The sequence below is a fragment of the Musca vetustissima genome, unplaced genomic scaffold (genome assembly GCF_032173495.1).
Source record: "Musca vetustissima isolate MV318-11 ecotype Yass unplaced genomic scaffold, APGP_CSIRO_Mvet_v1 utg17403, whole genome shotgun sequence".
Lineage (NCBI taxonomy): Eukaryota > Metazoa > Arthropoda > Insecta > Diptera > Muscidae > Musca > Musca vetustissima.
The window spans coordinates 198,650-222,434 of NW_026879012.1; the positions used below are offsets into that span (position 1 = coordinate 198,650).

Here is a 23,785-nt window from a genome sequence, read left to right on the forward strand (position 1 = left end):
TGAATTTTCTTCAAAAATTTCTTTCTCTCTTCATATTCAAAGCAGTGGGGTGTGCTCCCCGGCATAATGTAGGCCCTAATTTGTTTTTATAAGAAAAATGCGAATGAAATGAAAAACAAACCCCCACTAGGTTTAGGCATCGAAATGAAACTGGATAACTATTGTGATAGCAATTGTGAGCGATTTGTGCATAAAAAAAAAGAAATGGCTAAAGAAACTTTTTTGTAAGCTTTTTTATAAAAAAAAAACAAACAAACAACTTTTTTATTTGTTTTAATTTTTTTTTTATTTTTGTGATTAATGTGTATAACACTTTAAAAGAAAATAGTTTAACTAGTCAATGAAAAAAAACTAACGTTTTAAAAAAATATATAAATGAGAAACGAAAAGAAATGACAAAATGTAAGGTGAGAATCAGAGAGAGAGAGAGAGATAGGGAGAGAACTATATATATTTTAGAGGAAGTATGATAGATGAGAGAGCGAGAGTCAGTAACATTGAGGAGAGGTTTAGGTATAACTAAAACAAATAAATAAAATATAAAATAAAATAAAAACTAAAAATCGAAAAAATAAAACAATCACACCCAAAAACACGCCAACTACTACACCCCCACAACACTTATTTGTAAATAACGAAGAAATATTGTTTTTTTAATAAATAAATAAGATATAAAAAATATTTAGAAAAAATATTTTCATATTTTGTTGAAACATAAAAAAAAACAAAGATATATATTTACACCAAAAACAACAACAACTACACCACCCCCAAAACGAGAAAAAAACAAATCCTTCCCCCCACGAAATCAAGCAGAAGACCAATAACAAAATAAAATTAAAAAATAAATATATTTACACTTTTTAAAAAACAACAACAACACGAGAACTGCATTTAGCTTTGCAAACAACAATAACAATATAAAGAATTTAATAACAAACAAAAAACAATAATAATGCACCCTAAAAAAAAGAAACAAAAAAATAAAACCCCTCACAAAAAATTAATTTCTTTTCAAGCAAAACAAAAAAAGCCGTCCTCTTTTTTAAAAAAAAAAAAAAACGAAAAACAAATAATTCAGCAACCAGAAAAAAATTGAGAACTCTTTACGCAAAATAAATAAACAAAAAGGAAATCAATAATTTTCGGTATTGTGTGTCTTTTTGCAAAGCTTTTGTTTAACAAAAAAAATTAAAAAAAAACAATTTAAAAAATCTAATTTTTTCCAATCACCAACACCACGAACGACTCAAAAAAATTTCAAACACATTATTTTCAAATTCAATACACAACAACAAACAACACACACACTTTACGATCTCTATTTAACGTTATGAATAAATAATTATTATTGTTATATTACTATTAACTAATAAAAAATATATATATTCTTAAATTAATTAAAAAAATAAAAACAAGGTCCTTCAGAAGAAAAAACAAATTATTTTATAATAATGATAAATGTTATATATGAATTGCCTTGGTTTTTTATATATATATAAATATTATACATTAAATATATATTTTATTCTTATTCTTGAAAATAGCTTTTCTAGTTTTTATTATTATCTATATATTTCGTATATATATTTGTATATTATTATATATTTTTTTTGTAATTATTAATTTAATTTTAAAATTTTCTCTTTTCTTAATTATTAATTTTTTTATTTGTATATGTGTATATATATGTAACAAAATTTCTATATATATATATATATATATATATTTGTAGTAGTTTATTTCATTCCACTAAAACAAAACTAATTTGAAAAAAATTTGGGAGAGAGAGAGAGGAAGTACAATAAATAAAAAAATAAATAGGTCTGGCAATATATTCCTGAACATATTTTGGTTAACATAACTTTACCCTTATGCCTAAAAATCTGTATAAATTAATGAAGAATTTTCAAAATATATAATTTTTTAAAAAAAAATAATTTTCTAAATTTTTACTTTTAGAAAATTTCCCAAAAAAAATTTTTTTTTTCAATTTAATTTTGTTGGCTCCTTTTATTTTTCCTTTCAAAAATATTGTTTAGGCAACATTTTATAATGTTGAGGCAACATTTTTCAATGTTGAGGCAACATTTTAAAATGTTGAGGCAACATTTTATAATGTTGAGGTAATATTTTATAATGTTGAGGTAACTTTTTATAATGTTGAGGCAACATTTTATAATGTTGAGGCAAGATTTTTAATGTTTAGGCAACATTTTTAAATGTTGAGGCAATATTTTACAATGTTGAGGCAACATTTTATAATGTTGAAGCAACATTTTATAATGTTGAGGCAACATTTTTCAATGTTGAGGCAACATTTTTCAATGTTGAGGCAACATTTTATAATGTTGAGGCAACATTTTACAATGTTGAAGCAATTTTTTCTTTGTTGAGGCAAGATTTTTAATGTTGAGGCAACATTTGAAGATACTAAGACAACATTCTTCAATGTTGAGGCAACATTTTTTTATGTTGATTCAACATTTTATAATGTTATTTCAACATTTGTTAATGTTGAGGCAACATTTTATAATGTTGAGGCAAGATTTTTAATGTTTAGGCAACCTTTTTATTGTTGAGGCAACATTTGAAAATGTTTAGGCAACAGTTTTCAATGTTGAGGAAACCTTTTTTAATGTTGAGGCAACATTTGTATATACTGAGATACATTTTAAATTGTTGAAATATATTGAGACACATTCTAGAAATATACACACATATATACACACATTCTAGAAAGTTTATGCAATATTTACAAATGTTGGGACACATTTTCGAATGTTGCGACACATTTTCAAATGTTGAGGCAAATTTTTAAAATGTTCCGGTAACATTTCCAAAACGACGAAACGCATATTGAAATGTTGAGACTACCTTATGAAATTCTGAGATACATTTATGAATTTCGAGACACATTTTGAAATGTTCAAACAATACCATGAAATGTTGATGCAACATTTTTCAATGTCACTGCAACATTTTTAAAAGTCGATGCTACATTTAACATTCTCAAGCAATTTTTTTTTAATTTTCAAACAACAATTCCAAATTTTGAGGCAAATTTTTTAACACTTTAGAAATGTTGCTATAAAATATTGAAACTATTTTTGTTTGTTTTGTGAGACAAAATTTAAATAATTTAGAATTCGATTAGAATGTAGGAATGTAGAATCCGATTTTAAAATGTTGTGAAACATTTTCATATGTTGAGACAGGTTGTACAAATGTTGAAGCAATATTTTTAAATGTTGAGGATACATTTCCGCATTTTGAGCCAACATTTTCAAATGTTGCTGTAAAATTTGCAAATGTTGAGCCATCATTTTGGAATTTAGAGTCAGATTTTAAAATATTGCGAAACATTTTGAGCCAATATTTAAAAATCCGATTTGATTATAACATTTTTAAATGTTGCGAAATATTTTCAAATGTTGAGGAAACATCTTTGGAATGTAAGGTAGGATTTTAAAATGTTGCGAAGTATTTTCAAATGTTGAGGCAGGATGTAAAAATGTTGACGCAACATTTCTACATTTTGAACCAACATTTGAGGCAACATTTTGGAATGTAAAGACCGATTTTCAAATGTTGCTATAAAATTTACAAATGTAGAGCCGGATTTAAATATTTCCTTTTTAATATTAAATTATTTTTTTCTCCCTAATAAAAATTAAAATTTTAAAACAATCTAAAAAAAATTCAATTCTTCATTCAAAAATCCCCTCTCTTTCTCTTCGACAGTTTTTCAAAATAGTTTATTTTAAATCTTCTTTAAAAATAAAATAATTTTCTCTTTTTTTTTTTTTTGTTTTTAATTATCATTAATAATAATTAATAACTATGTATACATATATATATTTTATTTTTTAACTATATCTACTATATATAAAAAATAACATACAAAGAAAACAAACAAAAAATCCAACAATTTTGTGCTGTGAAATCTAGAAAAAAAAAGAAATGTGATAGAAAATATTTTCATTATTTTTTGTCTTTGGTGAACAAGAAAAAAACGAAACAAAGTTTTGTTTCAACCGAATGCATGCTGCTCTGGTCTCTGAAGCCATCCCCCCATGGTTAAAATTTTTCTGTGTTTTTTTTTTTTGAGGAAGAAGGAGAAGGATTTAAACGTAACAAGAATAGAAAATACAAAAAAAAAACGAAAAACGATACACAAAACAAAAATGGCGCAAAATTGATTTATGTTTTACTAAAGGGGTGGGGATGAGGGAAGATTTTCATAACAAAAATTTGAGAAATATTTTTGACCAGCAAATATTAAGTCACCTCTTAAATAATGGCCTATCTTTTTTGAAACACATTTTTATTTGTATTTAATATTTTTATAAAAAAAATTATTCCATATTAATAAAAAAACACATTTTATTAATATTGTGATTACTTTTTCAAAATTCTTTGATCTCATGTTATAAGTATTGTTTTTTTATTATATATTATACAACATATATACATAATTTCCACAAACACAATTTGGCTTTTAGAAAATAAGATTTATGGGGAGAGGTAAAAAAATCGACAATTAAAAAAAAAGACAAAAAAATAAATAACAGGGTCTCTATAATATCTGTTCTTAATTAAAAAAAAAAAATTAAATCCTACTAAAAAAATTTTTACACTCAGAAAAAAAATTGAAAATTCAACTTTTAAATTTTAGAAAAAAAAATAATATTAGAAACATTTTCCTGTAATCAAAAACTTTTTGGCAACAATTAGAATTTTATTTTTACACTCGAAAAAAAAATTTTCTAATTTTAACGAGTGGATACACTCAAAAAAAAAAATTAAAACTCACATGAATATTATTTCCGTCATTTAATCACATTTTCAATTTGAAACTTGTAATTTTTTCAAAGAATTTTAAACTCAGAAAAAAATGTTTGAAATTAAAATTTAAGAATTTTTTTCAAATAAACATTTTAACTGTTATTTAATCAACACTTTTCAATTAAAAAAAAAATAATTTTTTTTTTTTTTTTGAAAAAATGATACACTCAGAAAAAAATTGTTTGGCAAATATTTTTTAATAATTTAATAGTCACATAAACATTATTTCTACGATTTTATTACATTTTCAATTTGAAATTTGTATTTTTTTTTTTTTTTGAAAAAATGTTTACACTCAGAAAAAAAGTTAGCATATGTTTTTGAAATTATAATTTTAGACAAAATTTTCAAATAAACATTATAAATGTCATTTAATCAATATTTTTCAATTAAAAAAAAAATATTTTTCTTTTTTTGAAAAAAATTATACACTCAGAAAAAAATTGTTTGGCAAATATTTTTTAATAACTTAATAGTCACATAAACATTATTTCTACAATTTTATCAAATTTTCAATTTAAAATTTGTAATTTTTTTAAAAAAAAAAAATTTTACACTCAGAAAAAAATGTTAGCAAATTATTTTGAAACATACATTTTTTTAGAAAAAAAAAAATTCAAATAAACATTATATCTGTTATATAATCAATATTTTTCAATTAAAAAAAATTAAAAATTTTTTTGAAAAATAATGATACACTCAGAAAAAAATTGTTTGGCAGATATTTTCTAATAACTTAATAGTCACATAAACATTATTTCTACGATTTTATTACATTTTCAATTTGAATTTGATTTTTTTTTTTTTTTTTTTTTTTTTTTTTGTAAAAAATGTTTACACTCAGAAAAAAAGTTAGCATATGTTTTTGAAATTAAAATTTTAGACAAAATTTTCAAATAAACATTATAAATGTAATTTAATCAATATTTTTAATCAAAAAATTTCAATTTTTTTTTTCAAAAAAAAAAATAAATAAAAATGTTTACACTCAGAAAAAAATTGTTTGTCAAATATTTTTTTAATAACTTAATAGTCACTTAAACTACTATTTCAAATATTCTATTACATATTCCATTTGAAATTTGTAATTTTTTGAAAAAAAATATTACACTCAGAAAAAAATGTTAGCTGATATTTTTGAAATTAAAATTTTAGAAAATTTTTCTAAATAAACATGTCATTTAATCAATATTTTTCAATAAAAAAAATTTGAATTTTTTTCAAATAAAAAATTTTTTTTTTTTCAAACAAATAATATATATATATATATATATATATATATCAAAAAAAATTTAACAGATTTTTTCGAAATTGAAATTTTAGAGCCTGGCATGATTTACAATATTTTACTGTCGATTTCCATTGTAACCTTCTCCCCATGACCCCTCAATGTGTTTCGGATTTAAGAGAAAATATATTTGCTGGTCACCTCCCCTCCCTCGCTCATACACCCAAAAAAGGGCATAGTAAAACATACAAATATTTTTTTTCTTTTGGACAAAAACGAAAAAGAAATGAACATAAGAACGGCTTTGTTGTGATCTAAATTTAATTTATAACTATTATTATTATTACTATTACTAAAACACATATACACACACTCTATACATACTATATTATATATATAATATTTAAAAATTTATCATTGGCATTTTTTGTTTTTGTAATTTTTTTAAGCAAAAAAAAAAAATAATAATTTCGGTCAGTATTCGCAAAAAAAGATATAAACTAAAATTAAATCTTTAAAAAAAAATATTTTTTTCTAAAAAAAAAAATATTTAAAAAAAATATTTTTTTCTAAAAATTTTTACGAAAAAAAAAAGTCAAATTGATTTTTAATTTCTTGCTTCTACTAGAAAAAAATATCACATAAAAAATTTTCTTCTTCTTTAAAAAAAAAATTGATTTAGTTGTAATACTTAATAATTTTTTTTTTAATTTAATTTTTTTTTGGCTATAATATAATATTGTATTTCTGAAGAAAAAAAATTGAAAAAGAAAATCTATTGGTAAAGTCATCTAGTTTTTTTTTTCATTATATTGTGGAATTAATAATAAGAATTATTTTTTATTTACATATATATATGTGTGCAATTTCTTCGCTAGTCATACACAAAAAAATTGCATAAGTTTTTACAGTTATTTTTTTGTTTAATTATTTTCTATAATTATAATTATTAAAATATATATTTTTTTGCTGTAAATACACACACACAACTTACACCTAACCTAAAATTAAAAAAAAAGAAAATAATTTAAAAATCAACAACAACAAGTCAGGGTGGTAGTTGTGTAGTTTATATTAATTTTTTTAAGAAAACATATAATATAAATAAAATATAATTAATATTAATTTTTATTATTAATCTAAATATTAATTATTTTTAATCTATATATGCCTCATATAGATTCTCTTTTATTTTTGTTAGTGATTTTTTTTTTTGTAAAACAAACACACAATAATAATAATAAAAAAGTATAGTTAATTTTTTATAATAATAAAACAGAATAGTTTATAAAACATACACACATACATATATGCTAACTCTTAAACAAAAAATATTTTTTTATTTACTACTACTACTTTTTTTTAATTTTCACTTAAGGTTGTGGTTTTTATAGTTTAAATTAAAAAATATATATAACTATTATTATTTTTTATATATATTAATACTAATCCATAAACGTCTATTCTATTTTTTTGTATGTCTATGTATTTTTATTTTTTTTTTCTAAAACTGTATTGTTGGTTTGAAATTAAAAAAAAAAATCACTTTGAAACTGAAAAAATTAAGAGAAGGGAAAATATTTTTTTTTTATTTTAATAATCAAAAAAAAAATCAAATAAATAATCGTTTTTTTCAATTTTAAATCAATTTGTAATGATTTGAAAATTTTAATTTTTTTAATTGAAATTTTGAATTAAAAAAAAAAAAAAAATTACACTCAGAAAAAAATTTATAAAATTAAAAATTTTTTTTAATGAATCTTAGAGTCTGTAATGATTAATTTCACATTATTTAATCAATTTGTTTTGATTTAAAAAAGTTTCTTGATTTGAATATTTTCAAAAAATTATATTATATTTTCAAAAAAATTACACTCAGAAAAAAATTATAAAATCAATATTTTTTTCAAATAATAATTAATTAAACACCCATTTTAAAAAGTTATAAATCAATATTTTTGATTTGAAATTTTTAAAAAATTTTTATTTTTTTTTAATTTTTTAAAAAAATTACACTCAGAAAAATTTTATAAAATCAATATATTTTAAAAAGAATTTTAAATTTTTTTTAATCAATTTTTCTTGATTTGAAAATTTTCAAAAAATTAAATATATTATTTTATTAAAAAAAATTACACTCAGAAAAAAATATATATATTCTAAAAAATTACACTCAGAAAAAAAAACTATATAAAATCAATATTTTTTTTTAAATGAATTTTTAGAAAAAAAAATTAATTTTCTAAGAAATTATAATTATTTTTGAAAAAGAATTTTTAAAAAAAAATACACTCAGAAAAAAAAATTAAAAAATCTATATTTTTTAAAATGAGTTTTTAGAGCCTTGAATTATTTGTTGAATATTACTAAATCAATTTTTATTGACTTGAAATTTTTAAATTTAAAAAAAAAATACACTCAGAAAAAAAATAAAATCAATATTTTTAAAATGAATGTTAATATTGTTTAATCAATATTTTTTTCATAAATTTCAATATTTTGTTTTAATTTTTTTTGTAATAATTTGTTTCATAAATTTCAATATTTTGTTTTAATTTTTTTTTTAATCAATATTTTTTTCATAAATTTAAATATTTGGTTTTAATTTTTTTTCGAGTGTAATAATTTTTTTCATAAATTTCAATATTTTGTTTTAATTTTTTTCACGACTCTTTTTGGGTATTAATGTTTATTTTTTCGATTTTGTTTATATCACAACAAAAAAGTTGCTAATTTGAATACATTTAGATACACTTAAAAAAATATTTAATTTTTTTCATAAATTTCAAAAAAAAAATCAATATTTTGTTAAATTTTTTTTCTCGGCTTTTTTGGGTATTATTATTTTTTTTTTTTGCTAATTTTAATACATTTAGATAAAAAAATATTTATATTTTTTTCTGAGCGTAATAATTTTTTTCATAAATTTCAAAAAATTTCAATATTTTGTTAAATTTTTCGATTTTTTTTTTATATTTGAAAAAAAAATACTTTCACAAAAAATTGCTAATTGTAATGCATTTAGTTACATTTAAAGAAATGTTTAATATTAGATTAAATATTTAATATTTTCTGAGAGTAATAATTTTTTTTCATAAATTTCAAAAAATTCCAATATTTTGTTTAATTTTTTTCGATTTTTTTTATATTTCAAAAAATACACTCACAAACAAATTTTTGCTAATTGTAATACATTTAGATGCACTTAAAAAAATATTTCATATTTAATTTAATATTTTTGTTCTGAGTGTAATAATATTTTTTTTTAATAAATTAAAAAATTTCAATATTTTTTGTTTTAATTTTTTTTACGACTTTTTTGGATTTTTGAATTTAATATTTAATTTTTTTTCTGAGTGTAATATTTTTTTCGTAAATTACAAAATTTCAATATTTTCTTTTTAATTTTTTTTATTTGATTTAATTTAATTCTTTATTTGTTTAGTGTACCTTTTCCCTTTCCCAAGTTTTCAAATTCCAAAAGAAAAGCCAACACCAGTACAGTTTATTTTTTTTTTCAAGACCCCTTCGCCCCGCCCTTTTATCTTTATTTAGATTAAGTTTAGCAGGGATTTTTATTAAATAGATATATTTCATTTACACAAAAAAATAGTTTTTTTTTCTTATACTAATAAATATTTTTATTTTTATCAAATTAATATCATCTTTATATGTTCTATTTTTTGGCAAATAATACACACACAAAACCTTATAAATAATATTAAATTTAATAAAAACGAAATGCTTTAAACTATTTTCTTAGCACTTTTTACACACAGACACACATAGAAATTAATTTTTTTAACAATTGAGAAAACAAAACAGATGAAAGGTTTAAAAAAAATTCTAAAAAATATCGGGTTTTCAAATTTATATATAGAAATATATCAATCACAAAAATATCCCTCAAAATACCGACACACACATACACATATTTACAACAATCAACAATAACAAAAGAAATACCTAAATAAAATAAAAAAAAAATAAATATTTGTTAATAATAATTATTATTATCTTTTACTATTTTACTATTAATAACAAATACAACAAGAACAACAACAACACATAAAAATAAATAAAGAAAAAATAAAAAACCAAAAAGAGCTGTGAAAAATTTAACCTATATACAAAAACAAATAACAAACATGCATAATTAAAATAAAAAAAAAACAAAAACAAAATGTTGATGTGATTTATTTATGTGATTGTAGTTGAAAACCGAGTAAAATATAATAAAACAAAAAAAAAACTTAAAAAAATGAGCAACAAATCCCTATTTAAAAAAAAACCCAGGCAAATGATGAATCGACGACACCATTTTTTCAATGTAAATTTCAATTTACCCACACACACATAAAATATTATTTAATTTTCAAATAGCTTTATTAAAAAAATGCCATAGTTACCCAAAATGTTGAATGAGGTCGGGGAGGGGACTTAAATATATTTATTCGAAATTTAATAAAATATTAAAGTTTAAAAATAATATTTATTCCAATAAAAAAAAATGGAAAAAATATCGAAAATAAAATATTAAAGTTCTTTTAAAAATAATTTTTTTTCAAATTTACAAAAAAGGAAAAAATATCGATTTTATTAATAAAAAAATTATTTTTTATGAACATTAAAAAAATCAGAAATAATACTCTTTTCATTTTTTTATGAAATATTTTTTAACTGTAGAAAAAAAAAAATTTATGTAAAAATCTCAATTAAAAAAAAAAAAACTTTGAAAAAAAATATTTTTTTTTTTCGAAATTTTGGAACAAAATTTTTTTTTTTTAATATTTTTGTTCTACTGTTAAAAAAATATTTAATGAAAAAAAATGAAATGAATTTTGTTTTTTTATTTTTATTTTTTTTAAATATCCATAAAAAACTTTATTAATTAAGAAAATCTATATTTTTTCCATTTTTTATAGGAAAAAAATATTCTTTTTAAAAACTGTAAACTAGAAAAAAAAATTGAAAATTTTTCTCAATTTTAAAAAAATATGTTTTTTCTTCAATTAAAAAAAGTTTAAAAATATTATTTTTATTAATCTTGAAAAAAAAAATATTTTTTTTTAATTGACATTTTTTCAGGGTACGCAAAAATTCGCTCGCGAATGATTCAAAATGCATTCTTTTCGTTTTCGTGCTCATTTTACGAATGAATTTATGGCGATAAATTCTTAACCAAACAAGCATTCGCCAAAGAATGTTCGCACACACACACACACACATAACAAACGAGTGTGAACACACAACAACCGGATCATTCGTTTCGTTTGGTGGTTGAAATTCTTTCTGACATTCTCGCTCACGTATGAAAACAAACATTCCCGAATTCTCGCGAATGCTCAAAACAGCAACAACAATAACAACAAACGTTGTTCGATAGCTGCAGAAGAACAGCAGCTACCTCGACAAACTAGAGTGGTCTTGGCACAACTGAAATCTTCATGGTGTAGCCGACTCAATTCATATTGGGCACGAATTGATGGAGAGGTCGACAATGTCTGCCCGGCATGTGGTAACGGACCACATGACACGCTACATCTGTTCAACTGACCAGCCAAACCCACTCACCTAACCCCATCTTCTCTTTGGACTCAACCAATACAGGTCGCAGCCTTCCTGAACTTGGAGTTAGAGGCCAGAGAACAGGATAAAGAAAATAGAAAAATACACAGCAGTACAAGCTGCTACAACAACAACAAACCTTCGTGAACGTTCAATAGTTGTTGGACATGTGTTTTGTTATTCCTCACACTTTCTGCTACGCACACACACACACACATTCATTCGTTGTGTGTGTTTGTTTACTTTTTTATGATATTTTTGTTTGTGTGTGTCTTTTTTTTTTTGAGTTTTTCCAAAAGAATGTTCTTCAGCTAGGAATGCTCGCGAATGAATGAATCGACGACGCATGCAGCGAAATTTTATCGTTCCTGAATTTTTCGTATAACGTGAACATTGCGAATGCTTAACTTCACTTTTGACTTTACCATTCGCGATCAATTGAAAACATTCGAATTCTCGTCCGTGAGCATTCGTGAGAAAGAGCGTATTTAATTTATTCTTCGCACCCTGATTTGTTTTTTTAAGTTTTTTCTAAAGAATGTTCTTCAGCAAGGAATGCTCGCGAATGAATGAATCGAAGACGCATGCAGCGAAATTCTATCGTTCGTAAATTTTTCGTACAATGCGGCGAACATTCGCGAGAGATTGTAATTTTATCATTTGCGATAAATTGAAAGCATTCGAATTCTCGTCCGTGAGCAAAAAAGTATTTAAATTATTCTTTGCACCCTTCATTTTTTTAGTTTTTTATTTAAATAAAAATTTTAAAATTAATTTTTTTTTCAAATTTCCCATTTAGTTTTTTTTCCAAATTTCCAAAAAAAAAATTATTTCAAGATTCCCCCCTCTGACTCAAAAAGCCGCCTACAAAAACAAAATAATTTAATTATTTGTCCAACCAAACACCATTGAGCGCTGTATAACAATAACTAAATAAATAAGAAAACAACAACAACAAAATAAAAATCGACAACAAAACACCTCTTAAATAAAGCACATAAAGTTTTTAGGAATTAATTACAGATACTAAACAAAAAAATTAAATAAAAAAAATTAAATATAAAAATATAATATAATAAAAATACTACAACAAATCAAGACAAAAACAACAACAAACAAGTTTCATTGCAAAACAAACAAACAACAAAACGCCTTCAAAACAAAACAGCACATATTTAAATTATTAAAAAAAATACAACTAAAAAAAAAGAATTGAAACCCCCCCCCCCCCATTTTTATAAACAAAAAAAAAATAATGCAAAAAATATATTTTTGTAAAACACTTAAGCAACATATAAAAAAATATAATAATTGAAAAAAAAATAAAAAATATTTTATGAAAAAAAAATGGGAAAATATTTGAAAAATTTTATTTAGTAAAAAAACATATTAACTGAAAAATGCTTTACAAAAACAATAAAAAAACCATGCAACCACAATACCTTTTTCTTCAAAGAAATAAAAATTAAAAAAAAAATACTAAAATTGTTAAAAAAAATTACATTGAATTGAAACTCACGTAAATTAAAAAAAAAAAAAAAAAACTAAAATAGGAAAATAATACTGCTTGCATTGTTATATTTATATAGGAAAAAAATATAAAAAAAATTTAAAGGAAGTAAAAAAAATATTTGCAAAAAATTTGATAAATAGGAAAAGGATGTATAAAAAAATATTTGCAAAAAAAATTACATAACTAGGAAAAATGTTAAGTTTTTTTTTATTACATAAAAAAATATTTTTTCACACATACCACACCGAATCACATACAACAATTTTGTTAAAAAAAAAATAATGAAAAAATAATACACACCACGCCACCCCCTTTCCCCACAAATATTTTCTTTATTATTATTTTTATTTAACAAACACTAAAGCGCAAATAATAATAAATAATTATATTATTTTTTTTCTGTTTTGTAACTAATTTTTAATTTTTGAAAAAAAAAACACACACACACACTATAGATAAATCATTTTTTGTTAAACTAGATTTTTCTCACTTTTAATTATTTTATTTTGTTGTTATTAGAAATATATAAAATATATAGAAACAAAAAACAAACACGAAAAATATGTAAAAGCAAATGAAAAAAAAATATTTAAGGAATCTAATTTTTTTTGTAATTCTAAATTTTAATGAATATAAAAAAACAAACGCCTTAAACAACAACAACAATATTTGTAAACACAAAACAACAAACAATATATTTTATATAAAAAAACAGAACTAATGAAACAGGAATAAAAATTAACAAAACAAATTAAATAAATTTAATTATAAATAAACAAAACAAATAAATATTATTATTAATAATAATAACAATAATGTTGTAAAAAAAATAATAATTATATATACATACATATATATTAAATATTTAATGTAATTATCGATTTAAAAAAATAAATAAAAAAACGAAAAATAAAGAATGTGAAGAATATTAAAAAAATCATAAAAAACCAAAAACAATTGTGTGGTAATTATTTTAATTATTATTATTTTATTTATTTAGGATATATAGGATAATTACAAATATGGAAAACTTAACATAATTTCACAAGCTTGCCATTATTTTAAATATGTTGAAATATTTAAACTATTACAAAAATATATTTATTAATATATAAATTATATTTAGTTATACATTTTTTAATATTAATATAACATTTTGAATAAAAAATTTATATAAAAAATATATTTGTTATTAATTAATATAAAATTGATTTTTTTTAATTTTATAATTTTTTCTATAACAAAAAAATTATGTATATCATTTTATAAAGTATTTTTTTTATGTTAAAAAAAATTTATTTTTATTAACTATTTTTATAAGACAAATACCAATAATGGCTTGTTTTTAAAAATATGTACAATTAAATTACAATTTTTTAGGACTTTTATTTTTTACTTACCCGCAACTTCGTTAGCGAATGTATACCCCGATCCTACAACCCCACACGACACGGCGTTTCTACGACAAAGGGGCCTACGATCCGAAACGACCAAAGTCTTACTCGGCCAACGTCTGTCACCTCAGCAATAGGGCTGCTACAACAACAACAACAACCCCACAAAATTCCGAATTCAAATTTCAGGATTCAAACTCTATTGATTCACCCACACTTCAAATTATATCAAATTTAGTATACAGTAGTACAAATTAAGTACACAGTAGTACCAATTTCCAGAACTTCCTACCTAACCCAATCCTACACCCCAACAGTGATCCTAAATCTAAGTTTCAGGATACCAACTGCTGACCCTGACCCACAATTAAAATTGTACCAAATTTAGTACACAGTAGTACAAATTTCCAAAACTTCCTACTTAACCCAAACCAACACCCCCACAGTGATTCTGAATCCAAGTTTCAGGATTCCAACACTATCGGTTCACCCACAATTCAAATTGTACCAAATTTAGTACACAGTAGTACCAATTTCCAAAACTTCCTGCATACCCTAATCCTACACCCCAACAGTGATTCTGAATGCTAGTTTCATGATTCCAACACTATCGGTTTACCCACAATTCAAATTGTACCAAATTTAGTACACAGTAGTACCAATTTCCAAAACGTCCTGCATAACACTATCGGTTCACCCACAATTCAAATTGTACCAAATTTAGTACACAGTAGTACCAATTTCCAAAACATCCTACATACCCCAATCCTATACATCCACAGTGATCCTAAATCCAAATTTCATGATTTAAACTCTATCGCTTCACCCACAATTTAAATTGTACCAAATTTGGTACACATTAGTACAAATTCTAAGACTTCCTACATATTTCAATCTTACACCTCAACAACTGACTCCAAATTTCATGATTCTAAATCTATTGGTTCATCTAAAATTCAAATTGCACCAAATTTAGTACCATTTGGTACCCATAAGTATTCAATTGTTAAAGTGAATCCTAACCCTAATCCTACACCCCTACAATGATCCTGACTCCAAATTTCCCGTTGTTCCCGCTCTCTATCAGTTCACCCAAATCCAAATTGTACCAATTATAGTACGATTTAGTACTTTTCGTACACATACGTAACAATTTTCCAAAACTACGTACATATCCCAATCCTAAACTCCGATGGTAATGTTAATTTCAAATTTCACGATTCCAGCTCGATTTTTACCTTCGAATTAAATTTGTACCAAATATAGTACCATGTAGTGCGTTTCGTACCCATGAGTACACAATTTCGAAACCATCTTCTTAAATAGACCCTACATCTCAACCCTAATTGACATTCCAAATTTCAAGTTTTTAGTTCTATCTTCTATTCACATGCTACGAAATTGTACCAAATTTAGTACATTTTAGTACTTTTCGCATATTTATAGTTCGAATGTCCAAATAACCCTTTCCTATATTTTAATTAATCGTATACAAAATATGAATATTATTGATTATAAACTTATTATATTTATATTTTACAAAATTCAAAATTAATTGCAAGCTTGTGAAATTGTCTTAAAGTAGATTTGAACCATCTTTCTTCCATTAAGAATTCCAATATTGATTCTGAGGTCTCCATAAAAAGGTAATTATTCACAAATTTTATTCTACAATTTTTTTTTTCAAATTTCTAATAATTTATATTTTTTTATTTTATTTACAGGTGCGATTATATACCTTGATCTGATTCAATTGATGTTTGTTACACAATGATGGACAAGTAAGAGCAAGATTGAGCACAAAACAAAAAAAATTGCGTAGAAACAAATAACACAAGCAAAGATCCTAAAATCATCGGCAAATTATTTTTAATACTATTCTAGACATACCTATTAAATATTGTCTGTAGTTTGTTAAAAAGAAATAGTTGAAAGTCTCCTGGATTAAAATTTTAGTATAATATTTATTTACATACAATATCGCACTCTCCAACCATTTGTTTGCAGTTGAGCATAGGTTTAGTAGAATCACCTTCTATGCAGATTCATGGAGTATTTTTTTTATTTTGGACTTGAATTGTAATCAAATTTGTCAAAATCCCATACGGACGAATATCGAAGATTATTGAATTGTTATAAAATTTTGACATTGAATTGTGATAAAATTTGTCAAAATCCCACAGGGACGAATATATATGATTATCTCTAAGAATATCCTGCAATTCTATATTAATTGAAATTTTGAACTCTCAAACAATTAGACCCTAGAATGATATATGCCTTATTTATTTATTGCCCAAAAGAATTAAATTTATATGTATATAGCTTCTATATATATATATAATTTTTCCGATTTCATTTAAATATGATTTGGTTCGAATTATCGTGAGTTCATTCATTCTGAATTTTACGGGATAAGACGGTTTGGTTATAACCTTCACGACACTGTGATACAAACATATGTCTTTGTGCATATGTTTGTAACAGGCAAAGGAAACGAGATAGACATATGGTTCCTTTTGAGTATATGCATATAATCACTTTCTGAGTCGATTTATGCATGTCCGTCCGTCCATCCGTCTTTCCGTCCATCCGTTTGTCGGTAGATGTAAAATTGTAAACAAAGTACAGGTCGTATTTATGATCCGATTTGGATGAAATTTTGCACAAGTCACTTATTTGGCCCAAGGACGAACCCTATTGGTGAATTGGTGAAAATCGGTTCAGATTTAGATATAGCTCCCATATATATTTTCGCCCGATTTAAGGTAAACGGGACACCAAAGTCCCTATATATCTTTCGATTTACACAAAATTTGGCATAGTGTACTGAATTAGGTCTAGAAGGTGAGGTGTGATAAGTTTCGCGAAAATCGGTTCAGATTTAAATATAGCTCCCATACATATTTTCATCCGATTTAAGGTAAGTGGTGCACCAAGGTCCCTTATATATATTTCGGTTTTCTCGAAATTTGGGTACTGAATTGAGTCTAGAATGAGGAGTGTTAAGTTGCGAGAATATCGTTTCAGATTTAGATATAGGTCCCACTTATATATTTTCGTCCGATTTAAAGTAAATGGTGCACCAAACTCCTTACGTTTGTCCGATTGACACGAACGTTTTGCACAACGTACCATATGTATTTGGAACAGGTGTCTGATTGAGATTATATTTTAAACAGTGCGTGGTACTGAGTAGCGTGTATCATGTTTGCTATGAATAGATTTCCATAAATTTGTCCCATTGTACGCAAACGATTCTAAAACTCCCCGATTGAAATTAAATTTAGCATAGGTTGCAGAAAGGTGTATGTTCCTTCGGGGGAATAAATTGACATGAAATTGTTAAGGTACATATGTGGTGAAGGGTATCTTATAGTCGTCCCTTACTGGTTTTTTAATAGCAATAGCAAATTTAAATATATTTTAAGATACAATTTTTATGTCACATAAATAGTCTATGACTCGAGAAGATTAATTAAAGATTTCGATTTTTTTTAATGTGATAACCCCTTTTGTCGTTAATGTCCCTTGATTATTTTAAAAAATATATCACGAATTCCACAAAAAGGTCAACCACACAGGTGAAAAATCAATTCGTTAAGAGAGATATGAAATTATATAGGAAATATTCTTTGCAATCCGGACAATATATTTTTAGTTGAATTTTGAAAAATAACCGTAGTTTTTCTTTTCGTTGTACCATTTTCGCGTGGAGAGTAACTTGGGCATATTTTTATTAGTTTTAGAGTGTCATTTGTCGTAAGTGTGAACGCTGTTAGCTAAAACAATATCAATAATAAATATTAAATTCAAATAGAGTAATATCTTACTAAGAATTACATATATATAAACCTATACATATACCAAGAGAATCCCGTGGTAAGTGCAGTTAAATAGTGTAAGAAAATATGTAACGCGTGCGTGACAAAATTAGCATATGTTTCTATACAGACTCTAATATGAGAATTTTTTTTTTGATAATGCTGTTATGTGTGGATCTTGAGATGACAAATTCAAATTAAACAAAGTTTGTCTTCTATCTCCATCGAACAAATTTGTATCCGTCACGCACATGTTACATTCTTCCTCAATAAGTTGCTTTAGAACCGAATTTACAGGCAAAAATGTCGTCCATAACTGCATAATGATTTACCAAAGTTCTTGGGGCCACACAAAGCTATAATATCCTGACAACATGGTTGTGTGGGGTATAAGAACTAGCATTTTTAAAACATTCTGTTTTGAATTTAATTTTTTTAGTACATGTGTGTGTAACAGTGCGTTACGAGTGTAACATGTGCGTGACGGTGTTCAAAGTTAAAAAAGTATATCTTAGAAATTTTTTTCTCAAAAAAATTGAATGTCAATATAATCTTGAGTAACCCATTATAGCTGTAAAAAAAATCCGCAATTTTATCTCCAGCCAATTCGCAGAAATTTCATATCGAAACTGATATCCAATTTTTAAAGGGAAAATTTTGTAGCGCGTGCGTACGCTAATTTTTTCTTAATATCTCCGACATTTACAAAAATATTCATAAAAAAATTAGCAGGTATTGTAAAAGGCGTAAAACTATTAAATAAAAATTGCGAAAGAAATTTCGGAAACAAATTTTTCTTAACTAAACAAACGATTATATTTCGCACGCTGTAACAGTGCGTGACATGGAATTCGTGATATATTTAATTTCCTTTTTTCCATTTCTATCCCTTTGATGTAATTTGATTTTTTTTTTCTTTTTTGAAAACCTTTAACTAATATGCATTTCTTTTTAGGTGACCGAAAAGACGGCCGGCCTATTGGATTATGAGATGAGATGTGGATCATTTTCAAATACAACTGGAAAGCTTGTGGCCAATCTGAAGATATGGAACTCACAACTAATTTCATTTATACAAAAATATTACTTAGAAATTCTTAAAAATATATTTTTCAATATAGTTAGAACAAATCAAATTAAAAAAAAAAAAAACTATTAGATAATAACCCTCCATCTTTCTATTGTTTATTTATATTTTATTAAAACTTGTCTAAGTAATTTGTTTTTATTAATATAATAATATTAACAAAACAAATTATATATCAAAAATGTGTATATGTATATAGTTTAAGCTATTGTTAAAGTTTATATTAAGAACATTTTATAAAAATATATATATATATATATACATATATAACAGTTTAATAATCTATAACAAAAACAAAAATTCCCTTTTTTTCTATTAAAAATGTTTATTGAATGCTAATGAATATTATTTTACTTTTTGTATATTAAATTTATATTTGGAGTGAAAAGGGAAAACAATTTTTTATTAAGAAATTAGTTGTATATAATTTAATTTGTTATTGTATATAATTTATGGTATTAGTATATACAATCATTTTTTTTTTTTCATTTTAATACCCCCAATTCATGATGGGTATATAATTATATTTTCATTTTGCACAATTATTATATAAAAAAATTTAGGGATTTTAAATGAAATTGTTCTATGGTCCATTGGTATTTTTTCCATGTCAGCTGTCATCTTGTCATTTTTATTTGTACATATATATTTATAATATAATATTCATCATCAAACGATATTCACCAGCATATATTTGAATTTATGTCATGATCATCATCATTCGCACCATATCACAACCACACAACCATCATAATCCATGACTCAAGGGCCATTCATCCTCATCAATCCACCATTGTATGTCTGTTTGTCTACAATCAAAAAATTAAAGTGGGTAATTTAATTTATTTATTTTTAAAATTATTTTTTATGTAAAATATGTTTGTATATTTTTTATGTTAGTATTTTTATATTTAATATTTATTTTATTATATATTTAATACTTATTTTAATTATTTAATTTGTATCTAACTAAATGTGGAAGTAAACTTCATATTTTTTCAATGATATCGGGTATTCGATATATTTAACTCAGCTAGGCAGCAACCCCTTTTTAATATTCCAAATCACTAAATGTCGAATATTTTTTTTTTCTTTACTGTATCAGAAATAATTTCGTTCTCGATTTTATATTTAAATTTAGTGCTAAGTCGTTCTGTCTGTCAATTTTCCAGAATGCGCAATACGAAAAACTCACCTTTAGGTTTAATGTCCTTAAAAAAATAACAAAAAACCATTTCTCTCTGCCTTAGGTGATAAGGAAACGTCTTCTTCTTCGTAGTTGGCTTGTGACAGAACTTTCGTTCCATAAGCCGAGCTTAGAAAAGATTTCCAGGTGCGTTGGTCTTTTGCGCAGTTTTTCCAATTCAAAAGACCATATTCGACAATGTTGTCTTCCACTAGGTCTTTCCATCTTATTCGTGGCCTTCACCTTTCTGTCTGAACCATCAGCTAGTTCGCTTTTATGTGCCTTCTTGGTTGGAGCATTTTCATCCATTCTCACAACATGATCTAGCCAACGTAGTCGCTGCAGCTCAATCCGTCTAAAAATTTCCATGTCCGAGAATAGCTGGTACATTCGACGGCGATATTCACCGTCAACGCAAATCGACCCATAGATCTTTCGGAGAACACTTCTCTCAAACACTCCAAGAGCAGGCTCATCTGATGGCACAAGTACCCGTGCTTCAGATCCATATAACAGCACGGGCAGTATCAGCGTCTTGTAGAGTGTGAGTTTGGTCTGGCGGGAGGTGGCCTTACTTTTGAGTTGTTTGCTCTGACCATAGTAGCATCTGTTGACCATCACTAGCCTTCTTCGTATTTCAAAAATGATGTAATTCGTTTTGTTTATGGCTGTACCGAGGTATATAAAATCGTGGACTACCTCGAAGCTATAGTTCTCATATTCCACCGGAAACGTCTTAAGCCCTATTTATTTTCTAAGACTGAAGGTGCCAGATATCTTTCGATTTTTAGTATTTTATTAAGGATTTTGAATACATTTTCCAACCAAATTGCGATTTCACAATTTTTATTTTAATTGGCTATCAAATATCCTTTCCAAAAATTAATAATATTTATCCAACTTTGGATATAGCCTCCCATATAACGGTACCATCTTCAATCTTCCATATTATGTAAGCATTTAAATATGTTCGATATCATAGGGCATTAAAAAAATTTCCTATCAAAAATAATCAATATCGATTAACTTTTGGACCTAGCCCCCCGAACACAGCCATATCTCAGATTTTTGGTATTTTGAAGATTTGTTTCCTATATTTTAATCTTTTATCTTTAGGTTGTCATTGTGTCGCAAATTTCCCATTGGGTCGCAATATTGGTATTCGTTTAGGTATAGACTTTTTAGCACTAAAAATAATCTACATTGGTCTATTTTTTTGCGTAGTTCCAATCTTGCGGTACCTTCTAAATTTCGGATTTTAGGAATTTTGGCCTCGTTTTTCAACCGAATTAGATACAATTTGGTATTTTGGAGTCTCGTTGGGTGAGAAATCTTCCCAGCAAAAATTATACTTATTAGTCCAATTTTTACGGTAGCCCCCATATAACATAACCTCAAAATTTTCATATTTTTGCGAATTTTTGGCCACGTTTTTCAAACGAATTGAATGTAGTAATTTGGTATTTTGGATTCTCGTTGGATGTTAAATCTTTCTACCAAAAATTATACGTATTGGTCCAGTTTTTAGGGTATCCCCCATATAACATAACCTCAAATTATTTAAATTTTGCGGATTTGTGACACCTTTTTAAACCGATTTGGATGTAATTTGGTATTTTGTGTTCTCGTTGGGTGACAAATCTTCCTACCAAAAATTATTAATAATGGTCCAAGTTTCAAGATAGCCCCCATTTTACCATATAACATAACCTCAATTTTTTTTTATATTTTGTGAATTTTTATCCACTATTTTCAACCGAATTGGATGTAATTTGGCATTTTGAATTCTCGTTGGGTGTTACATCTTTCTACCAAAAATTATTAGTATTGGTCCAGTTTTTTGGGTAGCCCCCATATAACATAACCTCAATTTGTTTATATTTTCACGTTTTACCAAAAATTTTTAGTATTGGTCCAGTTTTTAGGGTAGCCCCCAATATAACATAACCTCAAATTGTTTATATTTTGCGAATTTCAGACAGATTTGCGAATTTCAGACCGAATATTCCCATCAAAAATGTCTTGAGTATTTTCTCTGTTTACTTTCACATTTAATTTTAAATATAAATTGTTGTATTTTTTATTTTTATACTATTTTGGTAGTAATTTTTATTTTAATTTTGTTAATTTATTTTAATTTTTTTCTTTTCTTTCTATTTTTCGTCCATAATGTGTTAACCTAAAAAATAAACACCCAATCTGGCCACACAAAATCGAATAAAAAAACAACCACAAATTAGACATCTATCCCATATTGGGTAGCCTCCTCGGTGTCGATACGTCAAACACCAGTCACAATAACAACAACAACAACGGCGACAACAGTAACGAACAATCACCAAATAATTCCAATAATGATCTCTTTCATAGCTATGGCTATTTAAATAATAACATAACCATACATGCCACCGGACGTTCGGCGGTGGGTGGCAACAATTCCACAGGTGATGCCACTGCCGCCACATTAAATTCAAATCCCGCAAGTGGTTCGATTTTAATAAATGCCTTAAGTGGTGGTGCCACCGCCGCCGCCAGTAATCTCTTGGAACGCGATGACTATATGCAATGCAAACACTGCAAACGTTTCTACAAGTCCATGCAAAAGCTGCAGGAACATGTTCGCAAATACTGCCTCAAAGAGAAAAAATACAAATGTGTATCGTGTGAATATCGTTCACGACGCAAGGATCATGTGCTGCGTCATGCCAAACGTAAACACTGTGAACTGTACGAACAGTACCGGGATGATGAGGATGCTTTGTTTGTCATACGCACCGAGGATGATGGTGAGGACGGGGCAATGGGTGCCCGTTATGATACCGATGTTGACTATGATGCCATGGAAGATTATTTGGTGCCGTCGGTGACAATGGGCATTGGTAGTGGCAGTGTGGTCAGTGGCAATGGTGGCGGGGGAAATAACATGGAGGCAATGGGTTTTAAATTCGGTTGTCGTGATCTAACCATTACCGCGGTGCCCATTATGCAGGAGAGTGAAGACGATGATGATGATTACGATGAAGATGATTAAGAAAAAAAGCAAGAAAACATCCACAACAAAAGGGGAGTGTAGGAATTAATCCACCATCTCCCTAAAATCAAAATCAATCTGAGTGAGAGAGATAATTAAAAATAAT

General features: G+C 25.4%; 1 protein-coding gene across 1 annotated transcript; it reads left to right on the forward strand.

Moving 5' to 3' along the window:
* The first annotated feature begins 144 nt into the window (after positions 1–144).
* LOC133323828 (uncharacterized) lies at positions 145–23,679 on the forward strand. The gene is made up of 3 exons (XM_061532727.1): positions 145–175; positions 22,889–23,039; positions 23,169–23,679. Exons 1-3 carry the CDS (start codon positions 145–147, stop codon positions 23,677–23,679), a joined length of 693 nt encoding a protein of 230 aa, XP_061388711.1.
* The last annotated feature ends 106 nt before the right edge of the window (positions 23,680–23,785 follow it).